The sequence below is a fragment of the Cervus canadensis genome, chromosome 5 (genome assembly GCF_019320065.1).
Source record: "Cervus canadensis isolate Bull #8, Minnesota chromosome 5, ASM1932006v1, whole genome shotgun sequence".
Taxonomy (NCBI): domain Eukaryota; kingdom Metazoa; phylum Chordata; class Mammalia; order Artiodactyla; family Cervidae; genus Cervus; species Cervus canadensis.
This window is the reverse complement of record NC_057390.1, coordinates 36,120,626-36,144,764: the sequence shown is the minus strand read 5'-3', so window position 1 is coordinate 36,144,764 and position 24,139 is coordinate 36,120,626. Positions and strand designations below refer to the sequence as shown.

General features: G+C 40.9%; 1 protein-coding gene across 2 annotated transcripts in view; it reads right to left on the bottom strand.

Moving 5' to 3' along the window:
- EML6 (EMAP like 6) overlaps positions 1–24,139 on the bottom strand; it is a 277,140-nt gene that overhangs the window by 24,736 nt on the left and 228,265 nt on the right. For both annotated transcript variants that reach the window (XM_043468569.1, XM_043468567.1), the window contains exons 26-28: positions 23,138–23,314; positions 14,375–14,576; positions 14,154–14,280 (exon numbers count right to left, since the gene is read on the bottom strand). In XM_043468569.1, the coding sequence (XP_043324504.1) occupies positions 14,154–14,280; positions 14,375–14,576; positions 23,138–23,314 (506 nt within the window). The remainder of the gene's footprint in view (positions 1–14,153; positions 14,281–14,374; positions 14,577–23,137; positions 23,315–24,139) is intronic.

Sequence of the window (24,139 nt, the reverse complement as noted above, 5' to 3'; positions counted from 1 at the left end):
TCAAGCTCTGGACATCTGGAGGTTGGCCATTCTAGCTGGAGGTTCAACTGAGAGGTGGGACTCAGACATACAACACTAGGAATCATAGCCAATAGGTGGGATATATGAATCAGGGAGATGGTGTAAGCTGAAAAAAGAGAATGGTCAAAGGTGAAATCCTAAGGACCAACAGCACATGAGGGGCTGGAAGGGGAAGCAGAAATGAGGCCCTGAGAAGGAATGGTTGGAGCGGTAGGAGGGCCAGAAGAGATTGTTTCCAAAGGGTCAGGTAGAAGAATATCTAAAACTGCACTGTCCAACATGGTCACCACTGGCCACATGCGGCTGCTGAGTACTTGAATTGTGCCTTGTCCACATTGCAATGTATTGTAACTGCAAAATACAGACCAGGTTTTGAAGATCTAGTAAAAATAATATTTAAAATACATATAAAATAATGAATTATTTTTATATTGATTATATGTTAAAATGGTATATTTTTTGTATTGGGTTAAAAATACATTATTAAAATGAAATTTCACCATTTCTTTTACTTTTTGTAACGTGGCTGCTAGAAAAATCACCTCTGTAGCTTACACTATATTTCTATTGAACAATGCTACTATAGAAGAAACAAGTTTGTCCTTTAAACAAGACGAAGAGAGTAGATTGGAATTGGGAACTAGAGTGACCATGTCAGCAGGGAGAGAAGACAGATGGGATGGCCAAAGAGTGAGGGAGAGACCTGGTGAGGCATGGATGAGAAGGGGGAAAGGGAGGGAAGGTGAGGGGGTGGAATGTGTGTGTAAACTCAGCCAAAGGATTGTTTTTCTCATGAGCAGAGTTGAGTGGGATGGGAAAGGCTGGAATGTGTTTCTTGGCTAAGGACATGGATCCAGTTTTGGGCAGGTGGCATAGGAGACACAGGCAAGACGAGAAATGATGAGGGAGCTTGGATAGTGGGAAGGTCAGGGCCCAAGCAACACCATGAGTAGGAGAGGCTCACTTCCTCTGAGAGGAAGGAAGGAAGTGAATGGTTTTTGTGGGGTGGAGCATGGGAAGGACTCTGGTGAGGGCAACCAGCACCAATGTGATCTTCTAGTCAGAAGAGTGGAGGGGTAGGAGAAATACAGGGATGAAGAGCCAAGAGGACTGGAGGAGTGGCATTTAAGGAGGCAAGAAGTGAGGCTAGGAGGGAGCTAAGAGAAAAATGGAGGTGTCTAGGTGTTGGATATCTTGAAGAGGCTGAAGATCAGGTGTTCTGGGAATAAGAAATCTAGAGGAGAGAAGGTTAAGTCAGGGAAAGGAGCTACGGGTAATGACATAAGCCACAGTGTGGCAGGAGCTGGGGTCAGCCAGCTGACCATCAGCTGAACAGAGACAGGAAACTGATAAATGACAGGAACTGGGAGGGGGAGAGGATGGCCGGGCATGATGTGAACTTCAAAGGAGTGGATAGGGCTGTTTAGAGGGCACGCCAGCACACCAATATGCTTTCTACACACCCACAAGCAGCCCAGTCCTCCACGTCATACACCCATGTCAAGGGGTACAGATGTCATGTCAAGGGGTACAGATTGTGCATCCTAACAACTGCTTCTGCAAAGACCTCAGTATTCACATCTTGACCACACAACGGTAAAAAGTGGGAGGGTAAACGACCCTAGTAGCATGCATTCCCTCTAAATGGAGATCCAAGAGACATTTAAACACTTGACTAAAAGAGTAAGACCCAACTTTGCCACTATCTTCTGAAAGAGACTTCCTCTGGGTAGAAAAGTGCTTACCCATTTGCGATGTGTTCTTTAGCTCCATGTGTGAGTGGGTTTGAGTCAATTGATCCCACTGTAGGAGTATGATTTCCTAGGTGTGTTAATCTATTAAAAAATCATTTTATAGCACTTCATAGCATTCTATAACATCTCTGCATTTTTACACCCTTTTGTGATAGAAACTGAGCAAGCTATTTTCTAATGAATGGAAGGCTCAATTCCTAAAATTATCCATTACATAGCCATCACTTTGCTTCAAACAACACAGAAAGTCAAGAGATCTGAAAAGGGAAAATCATTTATGAAGGTAGCATTAAATTCCCTTAAGAATCACTAACAAACTTTCAGAAGAGTTACATGACTAAAAAACAGGCCTTTGAAATGATTAATAGATTCTGTATCTCCAGTTCCTTCCACCTTGTTAGAGAATAGCAAACTTGCCACCTTCTACCTGCTCAGGGCAACTCTGAGCGTAGAACTCTCACAGGATTAAGGGGTGCAGTGAAGAAGAAGAATTTAGCTTGGAGAGAAATGCTCTGGAGTAGCAGGGACTCTCCTCCCTCTGTCCACCCTACACATTTACAAACACCCTCCTAGGGTGAGGTCTGAGCTTAGCTCACAGGCAACCTGTTCGCAACTGCAGGGCTCTGTACCAAAGTTTATGCTCTTCATGGTCCCTCCACCACGGATCAAGTGCTTTTGACAGATCTCAGTTATGTTAAGTTCAGCAGCACCTGCCAGCATGATTGTCAGTTCTTAGCAACTCTTCGATACAAGCTTACAAAGCAGCTATTGATCAATGATGACAAAGGGCTTCTGTCAGGCCAGTGGAGCTGAGAAAAGCGCCAGGAGAGCTGGGCTGTTTATTCGTTGATATCACCATGGATGGGAGCATTGTCTCGCTTCATCATGTTCATCAAGCCTCAAGCAAACTTGAAATGTGTATTAACTGATTCAATAAAGTATTTTTAGAAAAATTTGGGGCAGTTTCTCCCAGTGGACTTCTGTTCCCAAACATAGCACAAAAGGTAAGAAGAAAAACTGGGATTACCTCTAGATGGGGATTTGCTTCAACTCAGGGAAATCTAAACCTTTCCGTATTTTTAGACTTTGCTACTTGTGAGCATATTCTTTATTTCACTATAAACCTGCTAAGAGGCTTTGTCTGTAAGATAGGTGTGGTGGCTATAATAATATAGACTTTTCTTTCAGTTCTTTTTGCCTCAGGTTATTTAAATAGATTTAAACCAAATAAAACTTAATCCCTAATGAACGAGGGGTATGAAGATAGGAAATCATTTAACCAAGAGCAGTTCCATGGCCAGATGGGGCATCATTCAGTTCTACATGGGTCACACCTTCCCCACAATAGTAAGACCACCCATCAGTGCTAACAAAATGAAGGTAAAAGTGGTTTGCTGACAAAGAACAGATTTGTAGGCCATTCTGAGAACAGATTAATTTACTTAAATAAGCAGAGAAGCCAGTTAAATAAATGTGCCCATTTGTCTACTCACTGAGGAAATATTTGTTCACTATGTACTATGTGCAAGGCACTTTGTGAGGCACAGGGTGGTCACCGTGACAGACATGGGGCTGACCCTTGAGAAACTGAGAGTCAAACAGACAACATTTATAAGTTAGTGGAACTTTTAACAATCTTGACACCTTGGACTCATATATTAAGGAACTGTGCATCAAAGGCAGCTATTAGTTTGGGAAACAAAAAACACAAAAACAAAAATCAACCCCGCTTAACATTTCTCTATATAGCCATGATGTACAGTTCTCTTCATAGGATTTTCTTTTTCAGTTCATAAATCTGATCAAATTGATTCAGAAATGATGTGAGACAGTAGAAGTAGACAAGCTTTAGGGCCTTTCTCATGCAGCCATAAGCACAGTTTAAGAAAAAGTTTGGAAAACAACAGTGCCAGAGTGGAATTTTGAGGTTATTTGGTGCTAGGACTTGTCAGTTCCAAGAGGAAGGGACCACCATTCAGAGAAGGCTCAGAATCTGCTTCTAATCTTGGTTTATAAAAGCTTCTCGGTCTCCTAAGGAACATATGGCCTAGATTGAGAGTGAATATGCACCACAGGGACTAAAAGATTAATGTAAGAGTATTCGCAGATTCCTTCTTTATAATCCCCTGCTAAGAATAGTTCTGGCACTGCCTCCTCAGTGTTTCCTCATGCGGGGTAGCTGAGATGGATGGGCGGTGAGGTTGCCTTGTGGGGGAAGGCAGTCTGTGGAGTGGAAAATACTCTTTTCCCTACCCTTCACTCTGGATGATTGGGAAAAGCATTCCACTCAGCATACAATGCCCTCCCCCCTGACCCAGTACTGTCTAGGGGGTGCTCACACCATCCTCTCCAGAGTGAGGCTCTAGAGGGAGGGGGAGGACAAAGACCACCCTTCAGGATCCTGACCTGTCTGTCGATCCACAAGTGGCGGTCACTGAAAGCTAAGAGATGCTGGCAGCCGAATGTGGGTGAACATTGCAATGGGTCAGTGGTGCCCAGGGATGAGTCCCTCCCTGTCCATGGGAACTGTTGGAGGCACTACTCTTTCAACCACATGAAGGGAAGCTTGTAGCATATGTGACTGAGCACGGAAATTGCCTGGCCCTCTGGATCCCTCCTAAACACTGTCACACTCTCCCTGCCAAAGGGGACAATGACCCTCAGTGCCACAGAGATGGAGCTTAGGAGAAGGGTCTCTCCACTTAACTGGTGTTCACAACTGCCTAAAGGCAGAATCCTTTAACCTGAGGGCTGGAAGGGGCCAGGGATACCAACTGCTTAGAGACAGATTATGGATATAAAGACAAGATGCCGACAGAATCATAGACTGATATGTAATCCATGGGTGTTAGTGACTGGAAATCAACCTAAATCTTATTTAGAAGTTTATCCATTCATTCAACAAATATTTATGGTGTGCTGGTACTCTTATCAATTTGGAGATAAAGCAGTATATCAGAAATTTGGCTTTCACAGAGTTGACATCCTCGTTGGATGAGGGGATTTAGGAGAATCTAATCTGGCAAACAACAAAGTCCTGTGATTGTTCAACTCTTAAGGCAATCCTCAGACCTCTAACAAACATGAGTAGGATGAAAAAGCAGTGGCATTAATCCCACTTCTGACACCAATCCCACTTCTGATTGTCTGAAGCCCTTGCCAGAATACAGTCAGCCCCTTTCTTGGATTATTTACTGTGATTTTAGATGTAAGAGAAAAATCCAAGGGCAGCTAAATTTTGCACTGACTCTCATCAAGCCAACTCTTTTTGTAAAAGTTAGAGAGATTCCAGAACCAAAAAACAAGGAAAATTGAAACATGTGAAAGGTTTCAAATGTTGGAGAGGTAATGGTAGTGATAATAAAGTTGATATAAAACTTGGCATCAACTAACTTTTGCTTTAAAAAATAGCCAAGATAGAAAAAAAAAAATAGCCAAGATAGAGACTGATTTCAAAGTTGTATCTGTGAGGATTTCTACTTTAAAATATGGTTACCATCCCACTGAAGAAAAAGCCCAGAATTAGATGTCTTCACTGGGTGAATTCTACCAAACACTCAAAGAAGAATTAACATCAATCCTTTGCAGACTCCTCCAAAAAACTGAAGAGGAAAGAACACTCCCAAACTCATTTATGAGACCAGCATTAACCTGATACCAAAACCAGAAAAAGACATTACCAGAAAAGTAGAGGCCAAAATATCTGATGAATACAGATGTAAACATTCTCAATAAAATACTAGCAAACTGAATTCAGCTGCACATTACTAGAATCATTCACCATGAATAATGGGATTTATCCTGGGGAGGCAAGGATGGTTCAACATATGCAAATCAAGCAATGTGACACATCATGATAATAGAATGAAAGGAAAGAAATAAATGATCATCTCAATAGGCATGGAAAAAGCATTTTACAAAATTCAATATCCACGCATAATAAAAACTTTTAACAAATTAGGAATAGAAGGAACATATCTCAACAAAATAAAGGCCACATTAGACAGCCCCATAGCAAATATCATACTTAATGGTGAAAGGTTAAAAGCTTTTCCTCTAAGATCAGGAATAAGACATGGGTGCCACTTGCATATTCCTATTCAACATAGCTGGAAGTCCTAGCTAAAGTAATCAGGTAAGAAAAAGAAATATAAGTATCAGAACTGGATAAATTATCTCTATTTTTAGATAACATGATTTTATATATAGAAAATTCTAAAGATAATCATAAACCTGTTAAATCTAATCAATGATTTCAGTAAAGTTACATGATACAAGTTAACAGAGAAAAATCAGTAGTGTTTCTATACACTAACAACAAACTTTCAGAAAAAGAAAGAAATCAATCACATTTACAAGAGCATCAAAAACAAAATACTTAGGAATAAATTTAACTCTGCAGGTGAAAATCTCTACTCTGAAAACTATGAGAGACTGATAAAAGAAATTAAAGAAGCAAATCAATGGGAAGGTACCTCATGTTTGAAGCATTAGAAGAACATTGTTAAACTGTCACTACTACAAAAGTCATCTATAGATTTAATGCAATCCCTATCAAGATTCCAGTGGCATTTCTTTTTACAAGAGGTAGAAGATACACTCCTGAAATTTGTACAAAACCACAAAAGACCCTGATTAGTGAAAGAATTCCTGAGAAAGTAGAGTAAAGCAGGAGGCATCACACTTCCTGACTTCAAAATATACTATAAAGCTATAGTCATCAGAAAAAATACAGTAGCAACATAAAAGCAGACAAATAGATCAATGGAACAGAATCAAGAGACCAGATACAAACCTAAGCATATACAATAAGCTAATACTTGACAAGGGAGCCAAGAGTACTTAACAGAGAAAAGACAGTATCTTCAATAAATGGTTCTGGGATAACTGGACATACAGACATAATGTCTGAATGAAACCAGACCCATAGCTTACACCACTCACAAAAATTAACTGAAAATGGATTAAAGACATTTAAAAGACCTGAATCCATGAAACTCTTAGAAGAAAACACAGGAACAAAACTCTCCTTGATACGAGTCTTGGTAATGATTTTTTGGATACGACATCTAAAGGACAAGCAATAAAATAAAAAATAAACAAGCAGAACTACAGTAAACTAAAAAACTTCTGCACAACAGAAGAAATCAACGAAGTGAAGAGACAATCTATGGAATGGGAAAAATATTTGCAAACCATATATTGTTAAGGAGTTAATATCCAAAATATAACACTCATACAACTCAAAAGCAAAAAAACCCAAGTAATCTAATTTAAAAATGGGCACAGGACCTGAATAGACATTTCTCCAAAAAAGATCCATGGAAGGACAATAAGTACATGGAAAGATGCTCAACACCACTAGTTGTTGGAGAAATACAAACTGAAACCACAATGAGACATCACCTCATGACCATTAGAATGGCCGTCATCAAAAAGAGATAAATGCTGTTGGCATAGATGTGAAGAAAACGGAGTCCTTGTGCACTGCTGGTGGGAATGTAACCTGGCACAGCCACAGTGGAAAAAAGTATGGAGGCCTCAAAAACCTGAAAATAAGAATTACCATATGATCTGGCAATTACCACTTCTGGAATATTTAAAGGAAATGAAAAATACTAAATTGAAAATGTAACTGTACCCCTATATTCACAGTAGCATTATTTACAACAGCCAAGACATGGAAACAACCTAAGTACTCATCAATGAAGGAAATGGACAAAGAAGTTATGGTACATGTGCACACACACACTCACACACACAGACACACGCACACACACACATGCACACACCTGCATGCACACCCACACACACACACACGCACACAGACACACACACACACACATGCAGTTTCTAGTTATCTATAATTTATAAGTAAACTACATCAAACTGGTGCTACGACAATACAATTTAAGTGTTAAAAACTAACTTTTCTAATTCAAAAAAAATTTTTTTTAAAGAAAAATGACCTTGCCAGTCTGAGATAAACAGGACATGCTAGCAAGAAGCCCAAGGCCTTTCTAAGAGAAGAAAAAATATGCTTTAGTATAGTATTTTGATTTGTAATTTGTGACTATAAGTTATACAGCTTCTGAGGTGAGAAAACAAGACTGGAGGGATTAAGTCTCCTTCTTTTAGTAAAAGGTGGAAAATGCTATAATAGGCAAGATGATGCTATAAAGATGGTTCAGAAACAGAAAGGGTTAAGTCCCACATTCTTTCATTCATCCCTGGACAGAGCCCCAGAAGCTGCAAGCCTCAGCACTCGTTAATAAAGGACCCTGAAAAAATACAGACTGCTGACTTAGGTGCATTGAGAAAACAATCCCTAAGCTAACTATTACATCCACTTAGAAAAATAAAAGTTAGTAAATAATGCCAATTTCCATGAAAACAATTCACTTTGTATTTATTTTTTCTTTCATCATAAATTTGGGGTTTTGTCTGAATGCAGGGTCCAACTGAATATACTAAATAAAAACCTCCATTATTACTATTCCTCATGCAGATGGTTAATTTAAGCAGTGAAGTGAGGAAGAGGTGGGGACATGGCCCCACTGGGAAGACTAATGTGTGGTCAGCATATGTGGATTTTAATAAAAGACTGTATCCCACACATCTGGAGATACTGTTAGATCCTATCTAGAAAGTAAGAAAATGCCTTTTGTGATTCACCTCTGTGGTGATCACCCAGTTACCATGGGATGCAAAACAGGTTGCATGATAATTTTGACTCATACTAAACACTAGATATTGGTACCAAACAATTCTATAGTTTTAAGTTTCTAATTTCTTGATTTTGTCTTAATGTGAAAATAAAAATCTCTGGAGATGGGCCAAAGATGTTTAAATGTTATTGATTTTAAAAAGCTGTACTGTAATTCTCATCTCTAATGAGTCGATTCTTGTGGTACCCCTAGACAGTGATGTAAAAACTATGGCTCATCAAAACTGTTCCACTTAAATTAGGTAAAGTTTTAAGTGTCTCTAATAATTCTTGATATTGATTTGGATGTATTTACTGACATCTTTGATTATATATATATATACAGTTATAATATTAGGTAATAAATACCCATACATATCCAGAAGCATTTATAAAGGACAGTAATTACTGTTCAATATTAAAGTGGCCTGAATTTCTCTTCGATGATAATGATACTAGTTTCCATAAGAAAAGTATTCAAGGAGAATGAGCCGGTATTTTCCATGCATCCTTCCGTAACTCCTGTCTACGCTTCCGTTCTGCTCTGTGCCCTCCATGGCTGCCTGACACAGAATGCATCAAGGCACTGCCTTGCCCTTCAGGTACAGACTAGATTCAGCTAAAGACAGGCACCAGGAGACCAGCAGATGAGAAGAAGATGCAACTGAGGCATCCATTCCCTCAATACCTCCTCTCTGGGACTCAGATTATCTTCAACCCTCCCCTCAGGTCTCAGCTCCTGGAAAGTGACTGCTCCTATAGCCACCTTCTCCACACCTGGGCAACAGCTCCCTGCCCTTGCCCTTCTGGTCGTTATTACTGCCTAGGTGCCGCACTACCTTCTTAATCCTGCCCACATTGTTGTCCTTTCATTAAGCTCTCCCCACATGACTTCTTTTTCAGAGTATCTCTCTCTCTCTTGCTGAGGCCACAGCTGACACAGGGAGTTCAGACCAAGTGTGAAAGATTTAGGTTATTTTTGTCACTGCCTACCAATCTTATGAAATTCTATCTAAGATACCAGAAGTCCTATATTTTTATGGTCTTTGAAGCCAACTTTAGGGAGCTTGAGCCAAGAATCAAAACCAGAAAAGAAATATTTCTGATGTTTTAGATAAGACTATCCAATATATAACACAGTGCATCAAAGACAGGGGAAAAAAAGCTTCTATTAAAAGAAAGCAGAAAAAGACTTATATTTAAAATATCAATATAACTTCATGACTTTAAAAAGAGTCAGTTTTTTTTCATTTTAGGTCTACAATAATTTAAGCAATATCCAGTCATTTGGGGGAACAAATTAATGTGCCCTGAATAGGGACCAGACTCCCTGCTTGGGACAGGAAAACCAGTTAAGTGTGCCTTCTGAGTGCTAGATGAGACTCTTCTGGACTCCCCTCAGCCACGTGCCCCATGTGACTGCTGAGTGGAAGGCTGACCCAACAGCTCACCAAGCCTGGGGACTGGCTGGACAGGTGTGGCTGGGTCAAGGAGGCCAGGCCCCCAGTGTAGTAGAGCAAAGCTGAAGTGAGGATGCTCGGTGGACACCTGGAAGGGACTACATATCAATAGGTGTAGCCTAGTATTCTTTTGAAAGCATTTACACATTTCTTTCAGCTTTCCCACCTCTCAAAAGACAGAAACTGAAGATCATATGGCTTTTGAAAAATAGGAACTCACAAGGTTATAGAATTATACCGAAACACATAACCCAAAGCCTCCCAGCTACTTAATCTATGACTATCATAAAATTTAGGAATTAGGAATTCAGTTGCTTAAAAACTGATGGATGCATAATGTGCAGCTGCCTTCAAGGCATTGTTCTCAACATGACAGATGCCGCACTCATCTCATGGGTTCTAAGGAGGAAAGGGAGGTAAACTGAAGGTAGAACTGCCTGAAACACTGATAGGAGGCAAGATAAGCCCCCTGCCCTGAGTGGGTATTCTGAGCCTAGGTCTCTTGTGGTCCTTGAGTATTTATCTCCCGTTAGTCTTACTAGTGCACGTCTTGGCACAGGTGTTAGAACAGGCACAGGAGGGTATTTGCAGGTACACACAGGAGGGAACGGTGAAGGGAAGGTCAAGGCCACTCCGCCTCGTGAGTCAAAGGGAGTGGTGTCAGGGCTGACGGTCCTGGTCCCCTGGGCCTGACATCTGAGGCCCAGAGCATTTGCCTCTCTCTCATGCCAGCTGCTGGAGCCCATGGAGCCCATTTTGGGGAGCACACCCCAGGTGAGCTGTCTGCCTGATACTGTTAGGAGCTCCCCCCACCCCAAGTGCCCGGGGCTACCCCCTTCCCTGGCTCATCCTGCTTTCTCACAGATTCTCTGAATGCCTGTCTTGCCTGGCACCTCTTTCTCCTGCAGTTCAGAAGCTGTCTACAGTCCTGTCTCTGAGATTCAAGCTCCCTTAAATTACTGACCAGGATTGGGGAGGACTGCTGTTCTCAGTTCTGATTAGGAACAGATTTGTCCCCACGAAGGCTGCGAACTCAGACACTACTTACTGCTCCTTCTCCCTTGGCCCCTTCCCGGCGTGGGCCTGCTTCACTCCTGGCATGCTGTGCAGCTGGAACCCTAGTGTGGCTACAGCCCGCCCTGGGAACTGATGCTGTCAAGGCTTTTCTAAGTTATCAAAGACGCTGCTATCTATAGAAAAGGCTTGACTACTCCTCTGGACCCTCTTTATACCTTAAAATTGTATTTTTCACTACATGTTTTCTTCATCATATCCTGCTATGAATTATTTGCTTTTGAAGGTGAAAGTAAAGTCACTCAGTTGTGTTTGACTTTTTGTGACCCCGTAGACTATACAGTCCATGGAATTCTCCAAGCCAGAATACTGGAGTGGGTAGTCATTCCCTTCTCCAGCGGATCTTCTGGACCCAGGAATCGAACTGGGTCTCCTGCATTGCAGGCGGATTCTTTACCAACTGAGCTACTAGGGAAGCCCATTTGCTTTTATATGCCAGTAAAGTACTAAAATGGGCTTCCCTGGTGGCTCGGACGGTAAAGAATCTGCCTGCAGTGCAGGACACCTGGGTTCAATCCCTCGGTTGGGAAGATCCCCGAGAGTAGGGCATGGCAACCCACTCCAGTATTCTTGCCTGGAGAATCCCACAGACAGAGGAGCCTGGCGGGCTGCAGTCCAGGGGTCGCAGAGAGTCGGACACGACTGAGCGACTAAGCACAGCACAGCACAAAGTACTAAACTGCCTACTCCTGTATCTCACAACACCATGAAGCACTTTTTATCTTTGGTATTAAAAAAAAAAAGTTAATTCTGGGTATGCTAATCTATGACAATTTTGTGTGATGAAAAAAATAAGGCAGCTTCAAAATTCTGGATTTTAAGACTCAAAATTTTTAGGGTCCTCTCTACCTTTACCTTTCTTGCCAAGCTTAGTCACTCAGTTGTGTCCAACTCTTTGTCACCTTTTGGACTGTAGCCTGCCAGCCTCCTATTTTCATGGGATTTTTCAGGCAACAATATTGGAGTGGGTTGCCATTTCCTACTCCAGGGCATCTTCCTGACCCTGAGATCGAACCTGCATCTCCTGTGTCTCCTGCACTGCAGGTGAATGCTTTACCCACTGAGTCAACTTTCTTACCTCTTCCCAAATTGGGCAGGTATGAGATTTTTATAGACCTGCCCAAAGAGACAGCAAGACCAAAAGAGGTTCAGGTGAACCTCACTATAGGTTAGAAACTAACTATAGTGTTTGGATTTAGGAATGTGATTAGATTTCTATGTCTAGTGGCCAGTCAACATCTCAGCATGATGAATCACTAGGTTGTAGCAATCAGCCAGAAGCAACCTTGAAATAATAGCCAAGTCAACTCATTTCATAATGTTATATGAAACTGGAGAAGTTGGGTAATGTTTTTTATTTTTTTAAAGAATGTGTAATTTGGGCCAAATGTTTTTTAGAGTGGATTATTTAGGTATGGAGGGGAGGGCTTCCCTGGTGGCTCAGATAGTAAAGAAGCTGCCTGTAATGTGGGAGACCAGGGTTCATCCCTGGGTTGGGAAGATCCCCTGGAGGAGGGCATGGCAACCCATTACAGTATTCTTGCCTGGAGAATCTCCATGGACAGAGGAGCCTGGTGGGCTACAGTCCATGGGGTTGCAAAGAACTGGACATGACTGAGCGACTAAGCACAGCACATTTAGGTGGGAGGCTTATTCATGTATTATGTGCTTATGATATTTTACAAATTTTCTTTATTCTTAGAATTAGGTCCTTTAAAAACATTTCCTCTTTGTGGCCACTAAAAAACCATGTTGCAAGCAAAATCAATTATAATTTACAAATTATTGCAGAAAAATCTCTAAAATGTTTAATCAAAAGAGAACTCTGAACTCGCCTAGTAACATTTAACAAAGATGCTAGGGAAGAATTAGGAATTTTTTTGTGTCAGTTCAATCTTCTTGCCTGTAGCACATCCACCATTTATCAGGCTTATTTTAACATCTGGCACCAGACTGAAGCAGGAGGGGAAATGCTATTTTATTTCTTTGTATTTAAATTTCTACCTAATACTAAAAGGTAACAGAACAGATTTATTAAATATTTATTACTAGTCAGAAAGCCATGAAAGTGAAAGTGTTAGTTGCTCAGTCGTGCCCAACTTTTTGTGATCCCATGGACTGCAGCCCACCAGGCTCCTTTGTCCATGGGATTTTCCAGGCAAGGATACTGGAGTGATTTGCCATTTCCTTCTCCAGGGGATCTTCCCGACTCAGGGATGGAGCCTAGGTCTCCTGCAATGCAGGCAGATTCTTTACCGACTGAGCTTCCAGAGAAGCCATACTAAATGCAAAACAACTTGAATCCTATTAATAATACATCATGGGACCAGGGTACTTGTGAACACTGAACCTATATCAATGGAAAGAGCCCACAGAATTCTTAAACATCTTTGAGATCCATGAAATTCTGTTTACATGCTAGAGTTTTTATTCACTCTTTATCCTCCTTAGTATGAATATGGTAGATTAAGTAATTGTAGTAATTATGAACATTCTTTTTAAAGAAATCCTTAAGTGTTTTACCAATACATACAATGGCACATCAGAAAGGCCCAAAATAATAACAGAAACCCTCATTCTACACAGAGGATCCACAGCAATGAAATCACTTTGGTTAGGCCTGGAATGAGCAAACAAGCCTGAACAAATCTGGGCGGGTGAAGACACAGTAAGAGAAGGGACACCAGGTAGTATGGTGTAGTGCAGAGACTCTGGCAGAATGGAAAATTATTTTTCATAGCCCACAAGTATTCCTCCAGGACTTTAGAAGCCTGCCTTCCCTTCTACCTCCCTGGTCAGCATGCTCCCCCCCATCAGCCGTCAATTCAAGATAAGTTTGGGCTGTCCTGACAACCTCTCTAGGCAAAGGGAAGACTGGTAGTCTCATCAAATCTCACGTCTCATCAAGTCATTTTCCATAAACAACTTCTGCAAACTGTAACCGACCCTTCCCTCACATTGAAGGCTGTAGAAAACTTCCTTCAGCTCAAGCCTGTGTACAGGTGAAGACTCTGTGCATACACAAAGATAAAGATGGGCTTAAGTAGCAACTTTGGGGGCAAAGAAAATGTGCTCTGGTTTCAATGAGTTTCTTGTCATCAGGCGTCATAAGTGCGAGCAAACCTGGAGACAGCATACCTTTCTTCCACCGAAACTTCTTTCATTTGCTGGTGCGGTTTGGTGCCTTCCATTTCCCTGATGCTCACAGCATAGATCTTGGTGGTGTAATCAATAGCCTTTTCTCTAGCAACGTCACTGTCATAGCCTCAAACGACAGAAAGACACAGGAGCAGAGCTGGTTTGCGATCGTGCAGCAGGGGGTAGAGGAAGGCAGGGTAGGCACGTGACACTGAGCTCACCTCCATCCTCCTCTGCATCGGTGTCCGACTCCTCGCTGTCCACCAACTTGCTCTCCTGGGTCCCCACAAACTCCCGCGTCCAGATCATCAGGGCCGTGTCAGCGCCGCCCACGGTGAGCAGCACAGAGTCGTTGTGCAGCCACCTCACGTTGGTGACGTGGGCGCTGTGCCCCACGTACTTCTTAAACCTCGCATGCTGGCCCTGCGGTGTCAGAAAACAGCGATGACCCCGCTCGGACTCGGAGTCTCCTTATTCTAGTTTCTGGACTATTTCATCCATGTTATTGTCTAGAGTGGCTTCTACAGGATACAAATAAAATAGTTCACATGAGTGGTAATTTCCCTACGTTTTTCTAGAGTGTAAACTCCATGAGGGCAAGGACCAGCTCTCTTTCTTCCCTAAAACATTTTCTGCCTCACTGTAAGTTCTCAACAAATAGTCTGTGAGGGAATGAATGAAATGTAAACCATAGAACCTATTTCTGGACACCTGACAAATTAGCCTGAGAAAGGATAAAAAGCTTGTTTCTGCCTCTCTCAGATGTCAGACGTCTGTTCTCCACAGGTGTCTAGTGTGAAATCCGGATGGTGAGTCTGGCTGACATTTGAGATCAAAGAGTCTCCCCGGTCATCCCCCTCAGTGCCTTTTTTACCACAGTCCAGGTTGTGACAGACGAGCAGGGCCTTCTTATGATCCTGGGTCAGCAAGGAAGATTTAAAAGCAAAGCAACAGTTTCTGTCACGGACACTGGAAACAATTTCTAACACTAGAAACACTCAAGTAAATTGATATTAAAACAAAGTGAGCTCAAAGAGAAGGGAAAAAACAAACAACAAAACTTCCAAAAAGAAAGAACATAAACTGAAAAAATACAATTAATAAACAGGTTTACAAGTCACCTTAAAAAAAAAAAAACACATACACAAAACCAAAGTAAGTTCCTTTTAAACAAATATAACCCCCCCAAAAAAGTTCCACAATTAAACAACCTTCAGGTTATATCTGAAAAATTAAAATAAAATTAAATCCATATGTATTGAACTGATTAGAGTAGGTCAAACTTTTAAAAAGCCAAACATAACCAAATAAATATAACCCAATTTATTAGTCTCTATTGAAAGCTCTTCAGTGGCACCCAAGCCACACCACCCCAGTGGGAAAGGCTGAGTGAGGTGAGATCAGTTGTTCTCGTCCGGGTAGTCCTGACAAGCAGTGAGAAGCCCAGGCTGGCACCAGAGACCAGCTTCCATTTTCAGGGCATGAGCCACAGCCTGGCAAAAATAGCTTCAGTGGGAGCACCGAAAGAGGGAGAGACTTTCCATCCTCTCAGCGACTCCCAGGGAATACCTTATGCAACGTGGGAAGCCACATGAACTTTCTGAGGTCATGCAAGGGGCATTGGTGTCTCAGATGAAAACTTTATTCAGTCGTTGACAAGAGGCTTCCAGAGAGTTTTGGACGGGCGGGCTGGGAAACCTGAAACCAGCGCAGACGCATGGCAGGAGACACGGGCAGAGCAGGGCAGTACGTGACTTTGAAATACTCATGGTCACGATCTCGGTGTATTTGGCTGACTCCTACCTGACAGCTGAGTGGAAGTGCCCACCCCTCAGCAGAGTACGGAGTCTAGACAGACTAGGAAGCAAGCAGGCAGGCAGCATTTCTAGGAAGCCCTCCAGAGCCACTATTTGCTAGAGAAAATGGCAGAGCCAAGTAAGGATTTCTAAGGAAGCCACTGTGTGACCATGTGAGATCCAGAAGGCATGGAAACAGAGAGGACGGTCAGAGTGGTAACAGCCACGTGTTCTGCTGGTCTTCCTGCTGGAAGCGGGAAGTGACCCATCTTGACCCACTACAAATGCAAGTTGGTCTCTTGAGAAGCAGAGAAAGTGAAAGAGCTTGAGAAATCCCTCTCTCTACTCCTGCATCTAGGTAGAAGAATTCAAAAGGAAAGATATAAAGGAAAAAAAACACTCTAAAATGATCAGAATTAGGCTGCAGGGGAAAAGAAAGTGACACAGAGCAGAAAGAGAAAAAGGAAAAAGTTCTAAGTCACTGAAGTTGTTTAACAAAGCTGAGATTATTCCCGTAGAGATGATTCAAGGTTCTCAGAACAGGAAACCAGATCCCTGCTCCACAGAACAATGGGAATTCACACAGCTACTAGAAGGTTCCAGGAAGCCAGCTGCTCCCCCTGGAGCAGGGTGTTTGGCGGTTCCCTGAGGGCCTATGGGTGGGGCCTCCTGGAGGCCCGGCACAGCTGGGTCAGATGAGCTGTCTTTCTGGGTCTTCCTGCCAAAATATGCACTTTTGTAACAACCATCAGGACTCATAACCACAATCTTCCTCTTCCACTGAGTCATGAAAGAATAGAGAATCTGAAATATGTCTCCAGAGTGCTTGTTGTTAACTGCTTTTAAGAAGAAATTCGTGAGAATCTGATGAAAGCTATGTACCTTTTCCCCATGTTTATAACATTTTACGCACAGTTTCTCTGTCTGTAAAATTCTACATACAAGATTCCTCTTTGATGAATCTTTCTCTAGAGCCTTTGACATTTTGAGAAGGACACTTAAGAACTGGAGGGTGGATTTTTTAAAAAAGTAAACACTTACATTTTTAAAATGTAAGCAACATGGTGGTATTTTAGCCTCTCTGGTAGAGTGAAGGGGAACAGCTTTGGAAAGGAAGGGAGGTTATGGGAAGCAAATGGATGGTGTTAAAGGACAGCATCAGTTTTTCTGGGACGTGGTTTAAGGTAGTGGACAAATGGGTGGGCTCTGACAAAGTAGAGTCTATTTTATGGACTCTACTTTGAAAACAAAGATGGAAACAATATGATTGTCAGGGGACTACTGCCCACAACAAGATTTTAAATTGTAAAAGTGCCTATGTAAGACATGGATAGAAAAAATGCCTAGAAGAGAGATCTACTAACTCAGAGGAAAGGAGAACAAGGAAAAGGGTTAAGAAGAAGACATGATATTAGAGTCTAACAAGTGGAACTTGAATTTTGGACAGAGAGCTGTGTGAGGATAATATGGTCTTGCAGGCATCACCAGGACTTGATGACATGATACTCAGTGTGAGAACACTGCAACAGCATGGTGTCTTAGTTTGATAGGGTTGCCATGAAAAATGCCTCAGGTTGGGTGGCTTACACAACAGAATTTTATTCCACACAATTCTGCAGGCTGGGAAGTTTAAGACCAAGGTGCCAGCCAATTTGACTCCTGGTGTGGGCTCTTGCCCCGGCTTGTGGACCCCTTATATGAGCACGGAGAAACTTTCTATCTAGCCTTTCCTCCTCAGCATGTGTGTGCATGGGGAGAGTGAGTGAGCTCATTGGTGTCTCTTCTTATAAGGACACTAATCTTATCGGATCAGAGACCCACATTTATGACCTCATTTAACCTTAATTATTTCTATAAATGCCCTCTCTACATATCCAAGTCACATTGGACGTTAGGGCTTTAACATAGGAAGTTTAGTGGGGACAAAACCATTCTGTCCATAACAGATGAAGTGTGGCCAACACACCCAGAGCATTGGAGGAGTGTGACTATACATCTAGAAATGTTCTCCAGCTTGGTCCATGAAATTGGGAAGGAAAGAATACCAGGAAAATCAGATTAAAAAAAAAAAAGAAAGGAGAGAAGTGATACTATCAAAGTGATTTATATTTGACTGGTTTTCAAATGCTTTTAAATTATGGAACTTCTTCAATCAAATCTTGCACAGTAGAACTCAAGAATAAAAAGATAAATAATTCAATTTAAAATAGTGGACAAAAGATTTTTACAAACACTTCACAAATGGCCAATAAGCAAACGAAAAATGCTTAGCACGATTAGTCACCAGGGAAACGTAAGTTATAAACACAGTAAGATCACACTATTGACTCCTCAAGACAGCTAAATTTTATAAGTCTGACAACGTCAAATTGGCAACTAGAAATCTGACATTTTTGGTGAGAACATAAAATGATACAACTGTTTTGGAAAAAGATCTGGCAGTTTCTTAAAAAGACAAACACACATTTTCCCCAATAACACAGAAATTCCACTCCCACATATTTACTTAAAAGAAAGAAAAAAAATATATGTCCACATAGATGTGTCCAAAAATGTTCACTGCAACTTCATTATAACCAAACACAGGAAAAGCATGTGTCTACTGATGGCTGGGTGGATAAACAAACTGCTATATCCACACAATGGAATTCTACTCAGCTATAAAAAGGAAAGGATAGGATTATTGAGAGTCAGACATGACTTAGCCTTATTTAGAGTCAGACATGACGTAGTGACTGAACAACAACATTGTTACACACAACATGAAGAAATCTCAGAAATAATATCTGAGTGAAAGAAGCCAGAAATAAAATGGTTCCTAATTGATCATTCCATTTATATGAAGTTCTGAAACAGGGAAAGCTAATCTATGGTAACAAAAACAAAAACAACATTGGAATAGTTTTTTCATCTGAGGGTGGGGGGTGGGTGGAGAGTGCCTAGAAGTTAGCATGGGGGCACTTCCTGGGATGATGATACTGTTCTATATTTTGATAGAAGTTTGGATTAAAAGATGCTTGCTCCTTGGAAGAAAAGTTATGGCCAACCTAGACAGCATATTGATAAGCAGAGACATTACTTTGCCAACAAAGGTCCATCTAGGCAAACTATGGTTTTTCCAGTAGTCATGTATGGATGTGAGAGTTGGACTATAAAGAAAGCTGAGAGCTGAAGAATTGATGCTTTTGAACTGTGGTGTTGGAGAAGACTCTTGAGAGTCCCTTGGACTGCAAGGAGATCCAACCAGTCCATCCTAAAGGAAATCAGTCCTGAATATTCATTGGAAGGACTGATGCTGAAGCTGAAACTCCAATACTTTGGCCACCTGATGCGAAGAACTGACTCATTTGAAAAAGACCCTGATGCTAGGAAATACTGAAGGCGGGAGGAGAAAGGGACAACAGGATGAGATGGTTGGATGGCATCACTGACTCAATGGACATGAGTTTGAGTAAACTCTGGGAGTTGGTGATGGACAGGAAGGCCTGGTGTACTGCAGTCCATGGGGTCACAAAGAATCGGACTCAGCTGAGCGAATGAATTGACTGACTGACCGACTTGGATAATTCAGGTGTATGTGTTTGTCAAAGTTTTTCAAAAGGAACCTTAAAATTGGTGCATCTCAACTATACATAAAATTTACTTAAAAAAAAAACTTAAAAAATGAACTCTAGTTAATGATATGCAAATTGAAACAATTGGGGTAAGTATCCTGATGTCAACAATTTACTTTGAATTACAAAATCTAAGTGGTGGGTTTCTAGGAGTTCACCCTATCATTCTTTCAGCTTTCCTATATGCTTGAAAATTTTCACAACAAAATCTTGGGGAAAATCTTACATAGAAGCTCAATGTATAAAAGGCAAAAACATAGAGTGTCTCTGGAGAAGGAGGGGCACCTCAGCACCCCTCCAGTTGCCCCCCCCCCCGCCTTGTTTCCTGGGGTTGTCCCTAAGGAGCCTTCCGGAACTCCAGGAGTTGGAGGAACACACCTCAAAATTACTGCGGGAGACAGTCTTCCTGGTCACACGAGGGATGTGGGTGATGAGCTCCCAAGACAAACAATAAATCTGGCTCCGGAGCATGATGCAATAGTATCATGAGGATTTCAGGTATCTAAACACCTGCCCAGACCTCAGTCCACTAAAACCAGGGTAGCACTAACTTGACTTGTCCTACTGGCAGCCTCATTTCAAAAAATGTAGAAGTAGCAAGGAAAACTGCAATGTAGAACTGAACTCTTATCAAATAGAGAGGGCTGGTAGGTGATAGTAACGTGGTGAATCACTGGGAGAAGGCTACCAAGGAGCTTCTCGGTGGACAATGAAAGGAGCATGGGGCACAATCAGAAGTGTATATTAGAAAAGGCTCCCCAAAATGATATTCTGAGGAGACATTAACAAATGAATAAGGCAAGAAGAAGGCATCTAAAGAGTCCAAAGGGGCTGAAGAGGGAGTTGATGTATTCAGGTTTTAAATGTACAAGTAACAGAAGCAGGAGCAGATAACCAGGGATGAACACAAAAATATTCTACAGACAACGTTAGTACAGTTTCAGGAAAGCAAAAATAAAAAGCCAAGACACCTGGAAAGGATTTTAAAGATATGTTTAGGGCTAGAAGAAAAAGAGAATAGTTAGGAACACTGCCTACTTCAGATGGCTTAATATGAACAGGGAGCAGATTTAATGATCGCCTCTGTTAAAGGGGATGCTCCTCAAACCAGAGAGGTCCAAAGAGAGCCCATGTCCTTGAGTGCAGACACCTTCAAATGTAATTACAGAAATAAAGTCAGTAATGGTTGAGAGTTTGGAAGCCAGGAGAACTGGCATCCAAAAAAAAAGTTTCCAGATCCAAAAGGGAAAACTCATAGACTCTGGCACATACTGACTCATGAGTTGATGCAATCCCTGGAAAATTCTAGGGTGAATTATTACACAGAAAGTTGATAAGCACTTGGAAAAGTAATGATGACTAGGCAACAACAGGGTTTCACAGTGAACTAATTGCATATCTTTTATTGGTTGGTTTGTTTAGGAGAGATTAAAAATACCAGAGACATAATCTGGCTTTCAGCAAGATATTTGCTAAGTTTTAATGATATCTTATCAGACTAGAGATAGAAATATGAGCTCCATGATGGCAGGGTCAGACAGATTTAAATGCCTGTTACTAATATGTATGTATTAAGTAACAGAATGTCAAATTGAAAGGGGGCTCTTGGTGGTGCTATTTGGTTGTTCTAGTCTTTTTTTTTTTCCTTCTATGATTTGGAACTCACACTCCTAAAATCAGAGAATGATGTGATGCTGAAAGGGAAAGTAAATAAATACTTTGGAAAGGCATTTCAAAGATGTTGATAGGTTGAAACATAAACAAGATATGTTTATGTGGGAAAATAAATAAAATAAATCTTATTTGGTACAAATACAAAGCGTGTACTCAGATTTTAGAAGATCAGTTGTGTAACTCCAAGAGGGGGGACAACCTTACCATTTTGGGGAATAATATCTATGATTCAATTGTGTGGTATGGCAGCCAAAAGAGCTGATGCCATCTTTCTTTGATTAAATACAAAAATAAAGTCAAAACAAGAAGATAAGAGTCCTACTGAAATGAACCCTGAGCTGATCAGACTGCAGCTGAAGCACTTTGTTTTTTTTTAATTTTTATTTTATATTGGAGTTCAGTTGATAATAATGTTGTGTTAGTTTTAGGTGTACAGCCACTATGGAGAATAATATGGAGGTTCCTTAAGGAACTAAAAATAGAGCTACTATATGATTCCGCAACCCCACTCCTTGGCATATATCGAAAGAAAAATATGGTTTGAAAGGACGCGTGCACCCCAGTGTTCACTGCAGCACTATTTACAATAGGAAAGACATGGAAACAACTTAAATGTCCGTCAACAGATGATGGATAAAGAAGATATGGCTCATATATACAATGGCATCTTACTCAGCCATTGCAAAGAATGAAATAATGCCATTTGCAGCAACCTGGATGGACCTGAATTTGGTCCTAGAGGAGTTACTTTGAAATGGAATTGAAATGGATAAGGGAGATTGAGAGTTACAAAATAAATGAGTCATGAGGATGAAATGAGCAGAGTTGGGGAATATAGTCAATAATAACATAATATCTGAACTAACACAGCGTTTTAAGTCGACTATACTTCAAAACAAACAAATAAATAAACTCTTGGAAAAAGAGACCAATTTATAATTATCAGAAGTGAGGGGTGTGGGGGGACTAGATAAAGGCAGTAAAAAGGTACAAACTTCCAGTTAGAAGATAAATAAATATCAGGGATGCAACATTATGCTAATTCTGCTGTATATTATAATGAAAGTTGTTAATAGAATAAATCCCAAGAGTTCTCATCACAAGGAAAAACATTTCTTTTTCTGTTGCTTTGTCGCTGTTTAGATGACAGATGCTCGTTAAACTTATGGTGATAATCATTTCATAAGGTATCTAAGTCAAATCATCAAGTACACCTTAAACTTATACAGTGCTGCATGTCAGTTACATCTCAATAAAACTAAAAGATGAAACAACAAAAAATTTAATGGAATTGATAAAACAGAGGAGGAGCCAGCTAGACAGTTTGTTACTGAAGGAACTGGATGTTTAGACTGGAGAAAATGCAACTTCAGGGGGTCAAATATGATCTTCCCACACATGAAGGCTATCAGAAGACTGGACTTATTCAACAACAATTCAGAAGGTAGAACTTTGGCTAAAGGAAAACAAAAATCAGCTCTATCTAGCACAAAGCATTTTAACAATAGAGTGATTTAAAAATGAACTGCGCTACCTTGGGCAGTAGTAAATTCTTCATTTCTAAAAGTAGGCTAGTAAAAGTGCCAGGCCAAATTGTAAAGAAAATTCTTACTTTGCAGTTAGTGAGATGTTGGATTTGATGTCCACTGACAGACTTTCAGGGAAGAATTCTACACCATGAGACTCTGACTCAAACTAGTAAACACAAGATCACCAAGGTTTCTATGGGCATAAATAACCATGATGTAGATAACTGTACAACTGCAAATGTAAATAACTGTAGATAACAATATTGATTACTTATTCCTTTGATATTTAAAAATCCACTTAAATACAATAGATAGATTTGGGGTTATTATTTGAAACTAAGCAAATAAGTATAGTAAACATGCAATATTACCTTGACAGGATATGAGAAAAGTTTAATGAAACCAAAGTCATCTCCTGTGGCTAAGAGGGAACAGTCTTTGGTGAGGCTGGCAGCATTTACATCAGTCACGTCGCTATGCACTGGCCAGATGCCCTCACAGGTGGGCCCCAGCACACAGGTCCACGTGTCCCATTCTATCTTCTCAATCTTGAAAAGAAGGAAAATTAATATATTTTGTACAACCCAGAGATCTTTTTGTTTTATTTAAAAGAAACAAACCGAGGTTGAATAGTTCTAAATGATGACTTTGCTAACACCGGGTATTTTGTACGCTGCAGTGCCTAAAATTCTCAGCTGCATTTTTAAAGTGGCATATATATTGTCTCGATAAACCAACACTGCAGTCAAACCTCCATATATGCTCCCCTAGATAAAATGAACACGTTTGAATTGTGGACACCTGACAATAACAAAGGTTTTTAATTCTCACCTAAATATTAATCATTGTATATGCCATAAGCTGGGGCTTCCCTGGTGGCTCAGACAGTAAAGAATCTGCCTGCAATGTGGGAGACCCAGGGTTGATCCCTGGGCTGGGAAGATCTCCTGCAGAAAGGAATGGCTACCCACTACAGTATTCTTACCTAGAGAAATCCATGGACAAAGGAGCCTAGCAGGCTACAGCCCATGGGGTCGCAAAGAGTCATGAAATTAAAAGACACGAAATTGTGAAATTAAAAGAGCCATGAAATTAAAATACCCTTGCACCTTGAAAGGAAAGCTATGACAAACCTACATAGAGCATTAAAAAGCAAAGACATCACTTTGCTGACAAGGTTCATATAGTCAAAGATACAGTTTTTCCAGTAGTCACGTATGGAGGTGAGAGTTGGACCATAACAAAGGCTGAGTGCTGAAGAATTGATGCTTTTGAACTGTGGTGTTAGAGAAGACTCTTGAGAGTCCCTTGGACAGTAAGGATATCAAACCAGTCAATCCTAAAGGAAATCAGTCCTGAATATTCATTTGAAG